The sequence below is a fragment of the Papaver somniferum genome, chromosome 2, assembly GCF_003573695.1.
Source record: "Papaver somniferum cultivar HN1 chromosome 2, ASM357369v1, whole genome shotgun sequence".
In the NCBI taxonomy this organism is placed as follows: Eukaryota; Viridiplantae; Streptophyta; class Magnoliopsida; order Ranunculales; family Papaveraceae; genus Papaver; species Papaver somniferum.
Window position 1 is genome coordinate 67,845,539 of NC_039359.1, and position 17,270 is coordinate 67,862,808.

The 17,270-nt window shown below is 37.5% G+C and overlaps 2 protein-coding genes across 3 annotated transcripts; both read left to right on the forward strand.

Annotated features, from left to right (window-relative positions):
- Nucleotides 1-10,022: 10,022 nt before the first annotated feature.
- On the forward strand, nucleotides 10,023-10,526 carry LOC113351293. Its single transcript, XM_026595308.1, has one exon. It carries the CDS (start codon nucleotides 10,023-10,025, stop codon nucleotides 10,524-10,526), a length of 504 nt encoding a protein of 167 aa, XP_026451093.1.
- Nucleotides 10,527-13,831: 3,305 nt separating this feature from the next.
- On the forward strand, nucleotides 13,832-16,862 carry LOC113347925 (pentatricopeptide repeat-containing protein At2g16880-like). Of its 2 annotated transcripts, XM_026591619.1 has the most exons (2): nucleotides 14,440-14,475; nucleotides 14,549-16,862. In XM_026591619.1, exon 2 carries the CDS (start codon nucleotides 14,569-14,571, stop codon nucleotides 16,294-16,296), a length of 1,728 nt encoding a protein of 575 aa, XP_026447404.1. In that variant the 5' UTR covers nucleotides 14,440-14,475; nucleotides 14,549-14,568; the 3' UTR covers nucleotides 16,297-16,862. The 2 variants fall into 2 exon arrangements, with proteins under 2 accessions (XP_026447403.1, XP_026447404.1); XM_026591618.1 differs by having other exon boundaries at nucleotides 13,832-16,862.
- Nucleotides 16,863-17,270: the final 408 nt, after the last annotated feature.

Consider the following 17,270-nt stretch of genomic DNA (forward strand, 5'->3'; position numbering starts at 1 on the left):
TTTTTGGCTTGATGAATGGTGATATATCTGTAACTCGTTCAAATGATAATTCAAGCAATTCATATTCATTATTGTGAAATGTAATTCAGAATTTTCTCTAACCCTAATAAATTGTCCAAATATGAAATTTAAGTTCTTGGGAAATTCATCACCCTAGTAGAAAATTTTATTCAAGGCTATCGGCAGCAAGGAAACCCGGGTAACTAAACAGGCTATCGGGCAGGCTAACAGGCCGGACTCCAATATTTGAACAAAAACCTGGGTCCGCCCACTTATAATTATCGGGAATATTGGGCTAGCCCATGACAGGATGTTGGGCACCCATGGGCTCCTTCGGACCCGGGCGGTACATGGCAGGCCGCAGGCTTCCGGGCATTATGTACACCCATACTCACTGGCACTATGAGTGCTGACACAATCCGCATTCCAAGATTTATCAAGCAACAAGAAGTGACCATATTAATCGACACAGGAAGCACTCATAGCTTCATTGACTCAGCATTAGTCACTCAGCTAGGTTGTGAAGTACAACACACAACCAACATGCTAGTTACAGTTGCAAATGGTGACAAAACTACTAGCACTGGTGTGTGCCATAATCAAATATTTCGAATGCAACACCAAGACTTTTCATGGGATTTCATATTACTGCCATTAGGGGGGTGTGACTTAGTTTTGGGAGCTGATTGGCTTAGCACATTGGGAGATGTCACCTTTAATCTTGCAAAACTTTCAATCTCATTCATCCACAATGGTACTCCTCCCCTTCTTCAAGGTACTACTTCTAAACCCTCACTTATGATGATGAGTGGTAATGCAATGAAAAGATTTCTAAAGAAAACCACCCCTGCCTTGGTGGGTAAATTCTTTCATATATCAGCTACCCCTGCACCTTCCACCATACCCCCTCAAATACAACATATCATTTCAGAATTTCAAGATGTCTTTTCTGATCCAACCACCCTATCACCACCTAGAAGCTTGGACCACAAAATCCAACTTAAACCAAATGCTCAGCCCATTTCACTAAGACCATACAAATATCCCTACATTTATAAGTCAGTGGTGGAACAGTTGGTACAAGAAATGCTATAAGATGGTATCATTCAAGACATCCAAAGCCCCTTTGCTTCTCCAATACTTCTTGTGAAGAAAAGGATAATACTTGGAGGTTATGTGTGGACTATACGAAGCTCAATGACATCACAGTTAAAGATAAGTTCCCTATTCCCATCATTGATGAGTTACTGAATGAATTACATGGTTCCATTATCTTTACTAAATTGGACTTAAGGTCAGGGTATTATCAGATTAGATTACATGTCCCTGACATACATAAAGCTGCATTTAGGACTCATCATGGTCACTATGAATTCAGGGTAATGCCATTTGGTTTAACTAGTGCCACAGCCACCTTTCAAGCATTGATGAATTATGTCTTTGGTCCTTACCTACGAAAATTTGTCCTCGTTTTCTTTGATGACATCTTGATTTATAGTTCTAGCTTAGAAGAACATATTCAACACCTCTCTTTGGTACTTACTTTACTCAGGAAACACCAGTTATTTGCCAAATATTCTAAGTGCACCTCTGCTCAACCATCTTTGCATTATTTGGGTCATATTATCACTGCTCAAGGTGTCATAGATGACCCTGAAAAACTTAAGTGCATGCAAGAGTAGCATTTTCCCACAAATTTAAAGCAACTAAGAGGATTCCTTGGCCTCACAGGGTATTACAGGAAACTTGTGAGAGGTTATGGAACCATTTGCAAGCCTCTTACTGACTTACTAAAGAAGAATGCATTCATTTGGTCTTCCTCAGCATTAGATGCTTTTAATGACCTAAAGGCTACAGTGTGCTCTCCACCAGTTCTTTTCTTACCTGATTTTTCTAAGCCATTCATAGTGGAAACTGATGCATGTACTCATGGTGTTGGAGTTGTACGAATGCAAGAAGGAAAGCCCATAGCATTTTTCAGCGAACCCTTAGGCCCCAAAAACATGGGACTATCTACTTATGAGAAATAATTACTAGCTGTGGTTATGTCAGTCACTAGATGGAGACATTACTTTTTGGGTCATAAATTCTTCATCAAAACTGACCAACAAAGCATTAAATACTTCTTGGATCAGAAAATTACTACTGTGTTGCAGAAAAAGTGGTTAATGAAACTATTGGGGTATCCAGTATAAGAAAGGGTGTGATAATAAAGCAACTGATGCACTCTGAAGACTTCCATCCACTACGGGAAAAATCATCATTGACGACACAAGATAAGCGTTGTAGTACCCCTACGAAAACTCCATTTCATGCATTGTGGAACGGGGGTATTGTAGAAAGTCCAAGTTTTTCTACAATGGTTGACAAGTGTTGTAAAGGGTGATTTGATTCATGGTTCGACAATAGTTTGTCAATGTTGTGATTCTCTTTCGATTTTTTTTGATAACCTAACACAACTCTTGCTTGTATTGTAGAACAATCGTGGACAACATAAGTAGCATATCGTAGAAATTTTTAACACTATACTTATTAGTATTGTGAATATTACAGTTAGTACACTTGTTAGCATTGTAGAAGTACCTTGATACAACTATACTATGTGTGGTAGGACTATCTTGGACAATACTTATGAATAAGATCAAACCCATATTTCACAATATATTTTTCACTTTTGTCACTACTATTTGTGAAATGTAAAGAAACAACTAGATTAAACTGAAATGTAAATAAACAATTGGATTAAACTGAAAGGACTCATTCAAATTAAACCAAACCCAGAATTAAAGCATTCACATACCAATATGATATACACAAAACATACAAAAAAGTGGCAGTGATATGTTTGTTACCAAAAGTTAAGTCTCCAAAAAGATCACAAAAGATTAAGAAGTCTATTGGTAGATTATTCTATCTTTGGGCCATGTGATAAAATTTAAAACAGCATCATGAACAGTTCTGACTTCTGAAGTAGCTTGGTAGACAAGAGCATCATCCACATAAGAAACCTTCACACATACAGTGTAGGCTCCAAGACCGATTGGTTTTCCATGTATCTGCTTACTTGGATCTGTTTCAGCAATTTCAGCCTCTGCAACCACCTCGTCCTCCTTGTACCAGCTTAACAACTTGCTGCCAAATAAATGTATCAATACATGAGTCATCAAGAATAGCATAACAACATGGTATTATCTCAGAATATTTCTAAGATAAAACTTTGTAGATAACTTCAAACAATTATATTAACGATGCAATAGCTTTCACATGGTGAATATCAAGACTGTAGAACATACCAATTTCACCTCCAATCGGGCGTAACCTTCTCGACTTATGGTATGTGGGGTGGTGTGTTTTGAACGATTTTCTTGCATTTTTATTCTTCTGACCTGAATAGAAAAGTAAAAAAATCATTTGACAGACTTTAAAGTTTTTAATACAAATATATAGGCATTTTATATAATAGAAATTACTTACTCTGAATTCAATAGAGTCTACATGTTTCACAAACTCTTCTCACTCCCTAATTGTCATGGTCCTGGGCATTAACTTCTCCAGCCGTTTCTTTTGTTCTTCCCCTTGTAGCCGATCCAAGGCGTCGAGTACCAAACCATCTTTCCTTGACCTTGCTTCTCTAAGATAAGTTCCCATCTTGCTGAAATTGTTCTTTTCGGATCAGCAGAATCTAAGCCTGTACAATCAGAAAGACTGATAAAGGTAATACTCACAATGTTGAAGTGCTTCAAGTAACGCCGCAATGAGTCAATCCTTAGTACTGGCAGGTTCACCTTCTGGTAATATAAGAACTATCAATATATTATTATCGTAAAGATCGATTTAGGTGCAAGAGAAGGAACTATCAGGTGTGCCGAATTCTTACTGGTTGAGGTTGATGTTTGTCAACATTGAATTGAGAGTGAGATTTATCTCTGTAACTCATCTTGCAGGCAGGTCTTTGCGTGGAAAGCGACGGAGGCTTTGGCAGTCGAACTCTAGGTCCTCTTTGTTGTTTATGGAACATCATAGAACTAGTTGTATCAAAGATTGAACAAAGACTATCAAAACAGGTTCAACAACTTTTTAATGAAGATCAATTGTCATACAGCATATATGAGTAAGTAGTTAAGTTTGCGACGTACAAAATTCATCATCTCTAGTTCTCTGTGTCAGTGCTGCAACATGAGTTTTCAAACCCGTAAAACCTAACATTCATCTAACCCATTTCAATGAACTTCAACAGCAGCAACACAATTTATTCTCATCTGATTCTTCCTGATAGCATCACCAGTTACTCAACCTCAGACATCACCATCTAATGTAAATTCAACTTCAGCTACACCTCTGCAACTTCCACCTCAACTGCAACCCGACATTTCAATCTTAAACTTCCTGTGTAGCAATCAAAATCACCACTATCAAATTCATACAAAAACCCTGTGTATTCCTTCATGAATGTAAGCTAAGATTTCATCATTACCCCACCCATTAGATCACATTAAATCACTAGAATTACCTTACCTTGAGTTTTCTTCTTTTCCCCTCTTTCTCCCGCTCGATGAAACACAAGCGAAGATATTTTTTTTTCCTTTTACTCGTACATTTGGGTTGAATTGGATTTTACCCTAGATTGGCTCTTGATTCTTACCCTGGCTTGGCTCTAAATTTGGTATATTTTGGTAGTATGTAAACTAAAAATTTTTTTAGGGGTGGCTTAAGCCAGGGGAAGCCTGTACATATGACATTTGCATTTTGGAGAGTACAGAGAGGCAAAAGAGCAGCCGGATTTCGCATTTCAAGAAACAGCAAAGCTCAACTCTCCCCGCCCTGTACCTCAATTACACTAAAGACTGGATGCAAACCATAATCAAAGCTAAAAATAAAAATTGAAGATAATTGAAAAGATAAGAAAACAAAAATTGAAATCAAAACAAGCAAAATTGATGAAGAAATTGCAAGATCTATAAAGTGATGATCGTAAAGAAGAATAAGAGATGGAGATCTTACGAGATGAAGAGGATCTTTGATATGTTTAACAAGAGCTGAACTACACCGATTATCTCTCATTACATCGTGTGTATGATGTCTGTAAATATATTCGTTCTCCATACTACTAATTCCACCATTTCCAATCTTCTTCAAAAGATTTCTTCTTCAATTTATCAACCAAATCCTCTTATCTATCTCTAAATCCACTTTCACTCTGTTCTGTAATTTCTGTTGTTGCTTATGTTTGTTCTTCTTTCACCGGCATCTGCTGTTCAATACCAAAATCCATATCTTTCATTTTCTTTTACTTCTCTGAATTATTTTATTATTATTTAGCAATTGATTCACTACCACCAATCTCCTGCAACTGACTAACCCATGACAATCAACATCAAAACCAATTTGAACTGCAGCTCAATCTTAACACCATCAACACCATCCAACCCAGTTCGAAAACCCCTGTCCTAACATTCATCTACTCCCCAAAATTCCTGTGTTTCTCTTCACAATTCCACTTCTATATCACCAGATTCAAAATTATTTCATCCACGCCTGTTGTTAACTTAAATCCATTAAAACCCATCTTTTATTCTTGAAATCGAGCTCATCTTCTTCCTCAATAAAAAACTGATTTCAAGTCAACCACAGATTCAACCATGGCAGTAGCAGCACTTGTTCTTCATCATTTCTTTCTAATAGAAACAGATCCAAACCCACGAATCCATTTTCACTATCAATACCTGCATAATCTTGTTCATCTCTCTTCTCTAATTCTCTGAGAAACTGCGCCTCCATTTCCTTACCTCTCTCAACATTGAAATCTAGGGTTAGTTTTTTCTCATCTCAACATTGAGATTTGGGGGTGTTTACTTTTGTTTTGATATCTAGGGTTTGAAATCTACAACTTCCATAAGTTTATTTACATAGAGAGTGAGCGAAAAAGAGATTCGGTGGTGGTAGTTGAGGTTTTTGTGAGTTTGGGTTTTCTTTTGTGAAGATGAGAGGAAGAGAAAGGCAGAAGATGAGAGAGAAAGATTAGAAAAAAATGAGGGAAGTGAGAGAATATTTTTTTGACCATTTTGTATAAAAGAACTTGGACGGTGATTAAAATGCTTTCATACGGATCATGAAAATCAATGAAAGGTGAAGATTTTATTTAAGATTGTCATACGGATCAAGGCAAGTGTGTTTTCTTTGTGCTTTCTCATTGTGTTAATACAAACTCATGTTTTTGGTTTAATTATCAACCTTCGACATGAAAAAAAATCCAAAAAAAATATTAATAAATTTAGGACATTGTTATCGACATTCTAATATAAAAAAAAACAAAAAAAATGTATAAGAATGAATCCGGAAAATGAAAAATGAAATCGATAATTGGTGGGTTTCTTTGTATTTTTGTGCTTCCGGTTTGAATTTCGACTAGTCGCATAGGTCATGAAGTAATTTTGACAAGTCATCCAGGTCATGAAGTAGCTTTAGTTCACACTGGTAAACTCAGGTTATAAGATTACTAGAGATGGACCAAGAAGCTTCAAATTTGGTATAACAACATACAAACTTTGAGCCAAGAAGCTCCGGGAGGGTTCTGACTTCAAACTTAGCATGATACATAGTAGGAATCGATAAATATGAAGCTCAGTGTCCATTCGAACTTCAATTGTGATATAACGACATACAAACTATGAACCAAAAATCTCTAGAGGGTTCTAACTTTAAACTTACCATGATACATCATCGGAATCGATAAATATGAAGCTCAGTGTCGATTCGAACTTCAAATGTGGTATTACGACATACAAACTATGAACCAAGAAGATCCGTTAGGGTTCATACTTCAAACTAGTTGGAAAATTCGTAAGAACGATGAACCTAACCAATATTCATAGGTAGGATTCCATGGAATATTCTCTGAAACCTTAACACAAACCTTTTTCTGGTGACTTCGAGAAAGAAAGTGGCTCCGAGCTCGAAACCTTGACTACTATAAGTCGGAAACTTCGTAAGAACGATGAATCTAACCAGAATTCATAGGTAAGATTCCATGGAATATTCTCTGAAACCTTAAACAAACCCTTTTCTGGCGACTTCGAGAGAAAAAAATGGCTCCGAGATCGAAACCTGGCCGGGAGTTGACTACTACAAGTCGACAACTTCGTAAGAACGATGAATCCATCCATTTACAGGTAAGATTCATTAGGAGTATTCCCCGAAAACTTATAAAAATCCTATTCTGACATATTGTACGCATACCCTGGCCCCGAGATGGTAACCTGGTCGTGAGTGGACTACTATAAGTCGGGAACTTCGTAAGAACGATGAATCCATCCATTTACAGGTAAGATTCATTTGGAGCATTCCCGGAAACCTTAAACAAACCTTATTCTGGCATATTGTATGCATACCCTAGCCCGAGATCATAACCTGGTCGTGAGTGGACTATTATAAGTCGGGAACTTCGTAAGAACGATGAATCCATCCATTTACAGGTAAGATTCATTTGGAGTATTCCCCAAAACCTTAAACAAACCCTATTCTGGCATATTGTATGCATACTCTAGCTCTGAGATCGTAACCTGGACGTGAGTGGACTATTATAAGTCGGAAACTTCGTAAGAACGATGAATCCATCCATTTACAGGTAAGATTCCTCCGGAATATTTCCCGAAACCTTAAAGAAACCCTATTCTGGCATATTTTATGCATACCCTGGATCCGAGATCGAAACCTGGGGTTGAGTGGACTACTATAAGTCGGAAAATTCGTGAGAACGATGAATCCATCAAAATCGATAAATATGAAGCTTAATGTCTATTTGAACTTCAAACTTGGTATAATGGCATATAATCTATGAACCACGAAGCTCTGAGAGGGTTCTGACTTCAAACTTAGCATGATACATCATCAAAAATGATGAATATGAAGCTCAGTGTCGATTCAAACTTCAAGTTCGGTATAACGACTTACAAACTATGAACCAAGAAGTCTGAAAGTTCACAAAAACGATGAATCCAACCATTCACGGGTAAGATTCCATAGGAATATTCTCAGAAACCTTAAACACACACAAATTCGTCAACTTCGAGAAAGAAACTGGCTCCGAGATGGAAACCTGACCAGGAGCGGACTACTATATAAGTCTGAAAGTTCGCAAAAACGATGAATCCAACCATTCACGGGTAAGATTCCATAGGAATATTCTCAGAAACCTTAACACATACAAATTCGTCAACTTCGAGAAAGAAACTGCCTCCGAGATCGAAACCTGGTCAAGAGAGGAGTACTATATAAGTCTAAAAGTTCGCAAAAACGATGAATCAAACCATTTACCGGTAAGATTCCATGAGAATATTCTCAATAACTTCGAACTTCCGGGTTCACGAATTTGGTCCTGGAAAAGTTTTCGGATATTTCTACCCAATCTCAATAACCCTAAGTTAGTGATTTAACCCTTTTTTTTGCAGAAGTGAGAATTTTTTTGCAGAAGTAAGAAAAATTCTGCAGAAGTGAGAAAAATTTGTCGTATCCTTACGACGACTTTTCTTAAGAGTTGTGGAAGGTGATGTATTAAAAAAAACAAAAAGCCAAAACTTGTGAACGGTAAGGATGGTTGATGAGCTAGACTTCCATGTAGTAGATTCATGTTCGAATCTCCCCTCTAACCTCATTTTTTCCAACATTCTATATTTTTACTTCAACAACACTTATAAGTGTTGTTATACGTTTTTATTAAAAAAAAGAAAAACCAAAACTTGTGAACTGTAAGGATGGTTGATGAGCTAGACTTCCATGTAGTAGGTTCATGTTCGAATCTCCCTCTAACACTATTTTTCATCATCATATTTCGGTGTTCTTCAACAACTCTTGTGAAAATTGTGATAGGCTTAGTCACTACCTTTACGGAACAAAGTTGTTATAGCTAAATGTCGTCACAACTCTTTTGCTTAAGGAGTTGTCGTTTGTTTTCTTAGCGCAACCCCTTGTTTCCTAAGAGTTGGCAGTGATGATATACGACAACTCTTCCTTTGAAACCAGTTGTAAAACGTAGGACTTTCTACGATGTTTAGCGAAGAGTTGTAAATCTCCAGTTGTAGATGTATATTTTTCCCGTAGTGATCTGATACTACTTCAGCTACTTGCATCTCCTTATCACTCTCCACTCCCACTTGGGCTCAAGAGACCATCTCCAGTTATGAACAAGACCATGTGGCCACTACTATACTTCCTCAGCTACTACTTCAGTCAGACTTTGTACCCAATTACTCTTACATTGATGGAATCATTAGGTACAAGGGGAGACTCTATGTGGGAGACTCAAATGACCTGAGAAAGAAACTCATGGAATCTATTCACTCTTCTGCCTTAGGTGGACATTCAGGGGTGCAAGGCAGTTACCAAAGATCTAAAAGGTACTTTTATTGGAAATGACTGAAAAAAGACATTACACTTATTGTCAGCCATTGTGATACTTGTCAAAGGAACAAAGTTGAACATGTGCCACCTGCAGGTATACTTCAGCCTTTACCAATTCCTTCTCAAGCATGGAAACATGTCTCTATGGACTTCATTGAAGGGATCCCAACATGAAACAAAAAGGATGTTGTCATGGTTGTTATTGATAGGTTTACCAAATATGCACACTTCATTGTATTAACACATCCTTTTACTGCTATCACTGTGGCTCAGGAGTTCCTCCACAATGTTTTTAAACTACGTGGATTACCAGCATCAATTGTCTCTGAATGAGACAAGGTCTTCACCAGCACATTCTGGTAAGAACTCTTCAAGTCTTCGGGCACCAGACTGCATATGAGCACTGCTAACCATCCACAAACAGATGGTCAAACAGAAAGAGTAAACTCATGTTTGGAAAGTTACTTAAGGTGTATGACAGGGCACAAGCAAAAGAATTGGAGTAGGTGGCTCTCCCTTGCTAAATGGTGGTACAACACCAATTATCACTCTAGCCTACATATGCCTCCTTTTACTGCCTTATACTAAGGGATACTCACCCCCCCCCCCCCCATATGGCCTTTCCCATGGATGTAACTTCTTCAGTAGCTGTTGTGGAAGACTATATGAAAGACGGAGATGTTATGCTTGACATCCTTAAGGAATCTCTTCAAAAATCACAAGCAAGAATGAAATTTTTTGTTAATAAACATAGAACTGATAGATCCTTTGAAGTGGGTGATCTAGTCTTCCTCAAGATTCAATCTTACAGGCAATCTTCCTTAACCTTTAGAAAGAATTTGAAACTCTCTGCTAGATACTTTGGTCCTTTCAAGGTGCAGCAAAAGATTGGTCAGGTGGCCTACAGGTTGGCTCTTCCACCTAATTCCAAAATACACCCAGTTTTTCATGTGTCACAACTCAAAAAGAAGATTGGTCTCACTGCCACTGCTCTCACTGAACTGCCACTCACTGATGAAGAAGGAGAAATTGTGTTGAAACCAATTGCTGATCTGGGTTTTCGTCAAGATTTTCGTCAGGGTCAAATGGTGAACCAAGTCTTGATTCAATGGTCACATACAATACCATAAGATGCCACTTGGGAGGATATCACTAATGTAACTGCTCATTTCCCCAAGTTTAATATTTGAGGACAAAGATTGTCTGAAGAGGGAGGTATTGTCATGTCCCGTTTTATGGCTTCCTATAGTATTTTGTAGGTGCTCTCAATGATTGATAATCATTAGAGATTAGTCCCTTATCTTACTCTTTAAGTCGTTTTTATTGCTAATCATTATTGTAATAACTCCACACGTGTTAGGCTGTGGTTGATTAGGGTTAGCCAATAGGGTTTTACTTTCAGTATTTAAGATAATGTTGTACCCTTGATGAAAGAAACGAATGAGAAATTGAATCTGAGGCTGCGCTCATTTGAGTGTAGAAGTCACTAAACTCTCCGTGTCTCTCTGTTACCTCATCTTCTTCCCCTCTGTGTTGTCAAGATCAAGCTCGTTCTTGACAGGGTCTAACAACCACACCCAATATTTCATTTGGTAATCTGAATAGACAAACTCCAATATACTTTCAAGAGAATCAACTAGACAGTCAGACTCAATCTACAAAAAATTATATCAAAGAGTTTTATATCTTTATCTCTTAATTCAATCCGCAATCAGCAAATAGGAATTTGCTAGCCCGCTTGAATATAAGACAAATAACTTGAACGGTTCCAAAGACCAATGTTCAAGGATCAATCAATTTCAATCAACAACCAAAGGTTGGATTTCCCAATTGATCGATTCAACGCACAACCAGTGATATATCAATTATATAACAAAATATCATGCAGAAAAGAAATAACACAGACACCAAAAAATTTTGTTAACGAGGAAACAACAAATGCAGAAAAACCCCGGGACCTAGTCCAGTTTTGAACACCACACTGTATTAAGCCGCTACAAACACTATCCTACTACCAATGAACTTCAGACTGGACTGTAGTTGAACCCTAATAAATCTCACACTGATTCAAGGTACAATTGCACTCCTTACGTCTCTGATCCCAGCAGGATACTACGCACTTGATTCCCTTAGTTGATCTCACCCACAACTAAGAGTTGTTACGACCCAAAGTCGAAGACTTGATAAACAAATCTATCTCACACAGAAAAGTCTATTGGAATAGATAAATCTGTATCCCACAGAAATACATATGAGTTTTTTTCCGTGTTTTGATAAATCAAGGTGTACATGAACCAATTGATAAACCGAACTTATATTCCCGAAGAACAACCTAGTATTATCAAACCTCACAATAATATTAATCGTATGAAAGCGAAACAAGATATTGTGGAAGCACAAACGATGAGACGAATATGCTTGTGACTACTTTTTATCTTGCCTATTGGAGATCACTCTCGAGCAAATCTTAGAGAAGATAGTACTCAACAAGATAAAACAGGGAAAGATCAGAACACGCAAATACAGAAAAAATAGTTGGATCTGGTTATCATGGTATAAATTAAACTGAATGTTAAGGTTCAGTTTAATTTTCTCTTTCTTTTAAATAAAATCTTATTTTTTGTTGATTAAATGAAAACGCATATAAAGCGTGCCAAATGGTTATCATGGTATAAATTTTTAAAATAAACATTTTGAGATTTCACTGAGAACCTTTCTGAGATAAAACCGAACCCCGTAAGACAGGGTCTTATGGAGATACCCAAAGTCTTCGCAAAAGAAAAAACTGTCACCTAAACCCCCTTTTCTCGCAAGCCTTCCCTGGTATGTGGGAATCCCGGCGACGGCTAACCATTAGCTGTTCTCAAAAGTGAAAAACGGGTAATGGGCGACCGTTTTAGGCTAAAACAACGGATTATCATTGACCATTTTCAATAACGGATAACAATCAACTGTTCCAAATAAGGGGAAACGAATTATGATCGATTGTTCCTTGACCTTTCTATAATCTTATTCAATTCCTAGCTAAACATTGTAGCCGAGAAACCAGTAGAAGAAACTCAATTTGTTATTGTCTAACTTAGATGAACATTTAGTGTTTGGTTTGATTCTTCCACACCCGAGACTCCTGCTGCCATTGATGTTAGTGTTGATGATAGTAATTTAGAAGGTAAGTTTGACAATCTAGGGTTAGGAATTAAGGAAAAGGTGTCATCTTTTTAACGGCCTTATGATGATGAGAATCATAATCAGAATAACCATCCAGTGAGACCTGGTGAAGCAGATTGTTCACATTGTGTTCGTACTGGGAGTCGTCTTTATGGATTAAAATGCAGATATAACCGGGAATAAATTGGCCCAGGTTAAAAAAGAATAGAAATATTTTTTTGGGAAGGATTTTTTTTCTTCAGATTTTGTTTACCAGATTTAGAAATGAGTAAGATTTAGGTTGTGATTCACAGGGTTTTACTACTGTGTTGTTTGTTTGTTTGCTAATTTGGGTTTGTTTATTTGTTTGAGAAGGTTTATTAAAAATGGCTTTATCTCCAATTCAAAATTGCATGTAAAAAGAGAGATCACACAACATCAGAAATGGGTATGCCCGAGTTACCTGCTTCACGCACACAAGAAGCTTGATGAAACTCCTGAACCACCCTCTTAATTTTATCAGACTAGACAAAGGTCGGAGGTGATAATGGATCGAGAGGATTTGGAAGCCAAGGTGGATTGCAGCCATGGGTCTTGTTTGTTGATCGGTCAAGATGAATAAATGGGCAATAATTATCCAGTTTTTTGATGAGAATAACCGTCTCTTGATTTTACAAGAAATTACCACCGAAGCTAGGCTCTTTCCATGCTGATGTGTAAACGTATTTGGGAAGAGCTTGAACATCTTCATAAGACCCGGTCTAATTAACTACTTCCTCCGTTCTTTTTTAATAGGCTGGTTTTGTTTTTAGAGAAATTTAAGGAAATTAAGAGAACCAATCATTGAAAGTGGTCCTCATGACACTTGTCAATAAAAGAAATGAAGTGAAATGGTTCCCATAACACTTGTCAGCAAAAGAAGTAAAGTAAAGTGGTCCACATGACATTTGTCATCAAAAGAAGTTAAAGAGAAAAATGGTCCCAAAAAATTAAAGTAACATTTGATTTTCCGAATTAGAAAACTGGCTTATTTTTTTGAGACTTTTATTTATAGAAACTGGTCTATTAAAAAAGTACGGAGGAAGCACATCATTTTTTTTTTTATTTTTCTTTTTGGCCTATATTAAATAAACAAATTGAAAGCTACAAATCGATCATAGTGATCCGAAAAATCGGTCAAGTGCAAAGAGTTGGTGCATTATCTCTATAGCCTATAGGGTGATTATCGGAAATAAAATGAGTGCGCTGGGTAATTTCGTAAGTCTCTATGTCAAGCCAGCCCTTATGCAAGTAGAAGAGAGATTCCAAAATCGGAAATCTGAAGCTTTTGATCGCGAGACAGAAATGGAAGCACAACCACCTCCACCACCACCATCACAGCAGCCACCGCCATCGCCGCCACTAAACCAATCAATCATGCAAAACGTAATCACAGTTCTGACCTCAGGAAAATTCTCTTCTTCTTTTCAAACTCAAGAACAACAGCTGATTCAATACATACCAGACCTAAACCCATCATCCATCCCATCAATACTATCTTCACCACCACTCTCATCAAAACCCACAACCCTACTTTCATTCTTCAAATGGTGTCAACATCATCTTCCAGATTTCACAAAACCCATTAACACTCTTCCATCTCTACTCCTCATTCTTCCTCCACTCATTCGTTTCAGAAAACTCCCAGAAGTCAAATCATTACTTGTTTCATTCATTTCTAAAGATAAGTCTAATCATCTCCTACTTAATTCTCTGATTCACCCACCAAAATCTAATCTTGTACCGCCCCCTTGTGTGTCTCTTTTGGATACTGCAATTGGAGCTTATGTGCAGGAGAATGAACCAGACATTGCACTTCAAGTGTTTGATAAAATGAAGAGGGATGGGCATTGTCCGAATCTTCGGACTTGTAATACTCTGCTTGCTTCTTTGGTAAGTAAGAGTTCTTCAATTTCAATTTGTGAAAGTGTTTTTCGAGAGGCTATTAAACTTGGGGTTGTTCCAGATACATTTACTTGTAATATTATGATTAAAGGGTATTGCTCGAAATCTAAGCTCAAGGATGCAATGGAGTTGAAAATGAGGATGGGTGATGAGTTTGGGTGTTGTCCTGATAATGTGACTTATAATACGATATTAAGTGCTTATTGTGAAAAGGGTTTATTAGATGAGGCTAGAGATTTGCTTCTTGATATGAAGGAGAAAGGATTGTCGCCGGATAGGTGTACGTTTAATACTTTGATAAGTGGGTTTTGTGGGATTGGGTGGATGAAGGATGCGGCGGATACTGTTGATTTGATGATAAGGGGTAATCTTGCGCCAGATGAGTTTACATATAATACGTTGATAAGTGGGTTATGTAAGGAGGGTAAGATAGATAAGGCATTTAGGGTTCTTGATCAGATGAAGAATATGAAATTCACACCTGATGCGGTTACTTATTGTTCGTTAATCAAAGGATGTTTTAAGTGGAGGACAAGTTCTGAAGCAATCAAACTTTTTGAAGAAATGGGCAACAAGGGTGTGAAGCCAAATATATATACCCATAACATTATTGTTCAAGGGTTGTGTAGAGAAGAGAAATTGGAGGAAGCGAGGGAGTGGGTTAGGAAGATGGAAGAAAGTGGGGTTTCTCCGGATTGTGTTACTTACAATACTTTGATTAATGGGTACAGTAAAGCAGGGGATATATGGGAAGCCTATGGAGTAATTGATGAGATGCTTCTGAAAGGATTAAAGCTGGATATTTTTACTCTCAACAATGTTCTCCGCATACTGTGTAATGAGGGAAAACTCAAAGAGGCCTATGAGTTGGTTTGTCGTGCCCCAGAGAAGGGTTATGATCTTGACGAGGTTAGCTATGGTACAGTGATCAAGGGCTATTTTAAGGGAGACGACGTGGATAACGCATTGAAGCTTTGGGATGAGATGAAGAAGAAAGAGATCCATCCTGGTGTTGTGACCTACAATGTAGTTATTGGAGGTCTTTGCAAGGCAGGCAAGACTGAAGAAGCGGTAACCAAATTAAATGAACTACTAGACAGTGGATTGGTTCCTGATGAAGTTACATACAGCACATTGATTCATGGGTACTGCAAAGGAGGAGATGTAGAGAAAGCACTTCGATTCTACTTCAAAATTGTTAGTGGGTCGTTCAAGACTGATCTCAGTACATTTAACATGCTTCTTCATGGACTATGCAAAGCAGAGAAAGTAGACAAGGCTATTAAGCTCTTTCATGCTTGGTTTGCAAAAGAGAAAGTTGTTGATGCCATTACCTATAATACACTGATTGTGGGACTTTGCAGAGGAGGCAAATATGAAGATATGTTGGATTTTCTTTCGGAAATGGAGGAGAAGAAACTAGGACCTGATGGGTATACTTACAAAGGTATTGCACGTACGCTTGTAGAATATGGCCGAACTGATGAAGCTCTAGATTGTTTATCCAAGATCAATGAAACTGGAAAAATACCTTATCGAGCTTGTTTTGCTGCTCTGGAGGAAACCATCTCCCAAGGACTGCAGAAAGAGAATTATCAAGTAGTAGTTGCTTGTGACTCAGTAGATCAGGATTGTTCAAGTGATACAACACGTTCAGAGCACATCGATGAGCTGTGTAAAGAAGGGGATTTTAAAGAAGCTAACTGCGTTTTGGAAGAAGTGACCATCTATGAGCCATCTAGAGAAGGGAAGTTGAAAGACGCTAACTGTGTTTTGGAAGAAATGACCAACAAGGTGTTAAGCACGTAATCCACCTATATTACCTTATTAATGAACAGGATAACCTGGAGGAGGTAAACACATCAAAAGTAGCGATATAAATGTTTAAGCTGCTGATGACTTGCTTCGATGTAGCAACATAAATGCCTAAGCTATTGAAGAGCTGCTTCCATATTCTTGCTGTTTCACCATAACCCCATGTTGCTGTGGAGGAATAATGTGAAATAGGAACTCAATAGGAAGTTTATAACGGGATTCTCTTTTTCTTGCAAAGATTTATCAAGTAGGTTCTGAGTATGCTCAAGATCTACGAAGATTTCAGGTGAATTCAGTTTTTCTTTTTCTTGTGAGATTACTAGGTTGCTGCTAATTATTGTGAAATAATCATGATGATGGTAATAGATTCTAGCAACCGCACGCAGTAGATTTTCTTACAATATTTGTTGATTCAGTGGAATGAAATAGGTTACTAGTGATGGTATAACATCTATTATTGTAACAAGATTAGTATTTCTTAACATTCTTCACTTATTTCTTTTGAGTTTAGGATAGCTATGCACCAGGCCTTTATGATATAATGCAGTTGATAATTTGGATTTAGATCTTAGAATATAATCTGCGTCACATGACTTTTTGAGTAGCCTGTTGACTGCGAAGTCTCATGTAAGCATCAAACTAACTAGGTTGTTACAAGCTGTACTGTTACTTCCGTGGGTTACGCCTGACGCATGCAACAAGATCAGTGATAGTCTGTCTCGTTCTTCTTCAACCGATCTTTCAAAATGTTCACCGAAATGATGAACTTCGTGTAGAATCGGTTGACGTAAACATTGATATCCACTAATTCCAGTTAATTCCGGAAAAGTAGATTTTAAAATGGATCATGAAAATAAACCGTTAAGTTCTTTTCATTAAAATCGAAAGAAAACTTATGATTCCAATCGATCAGAAATTTTTGATAAAGAAAAAGATTCATGTTTTGACGATCACAAGCATCCGCTAAT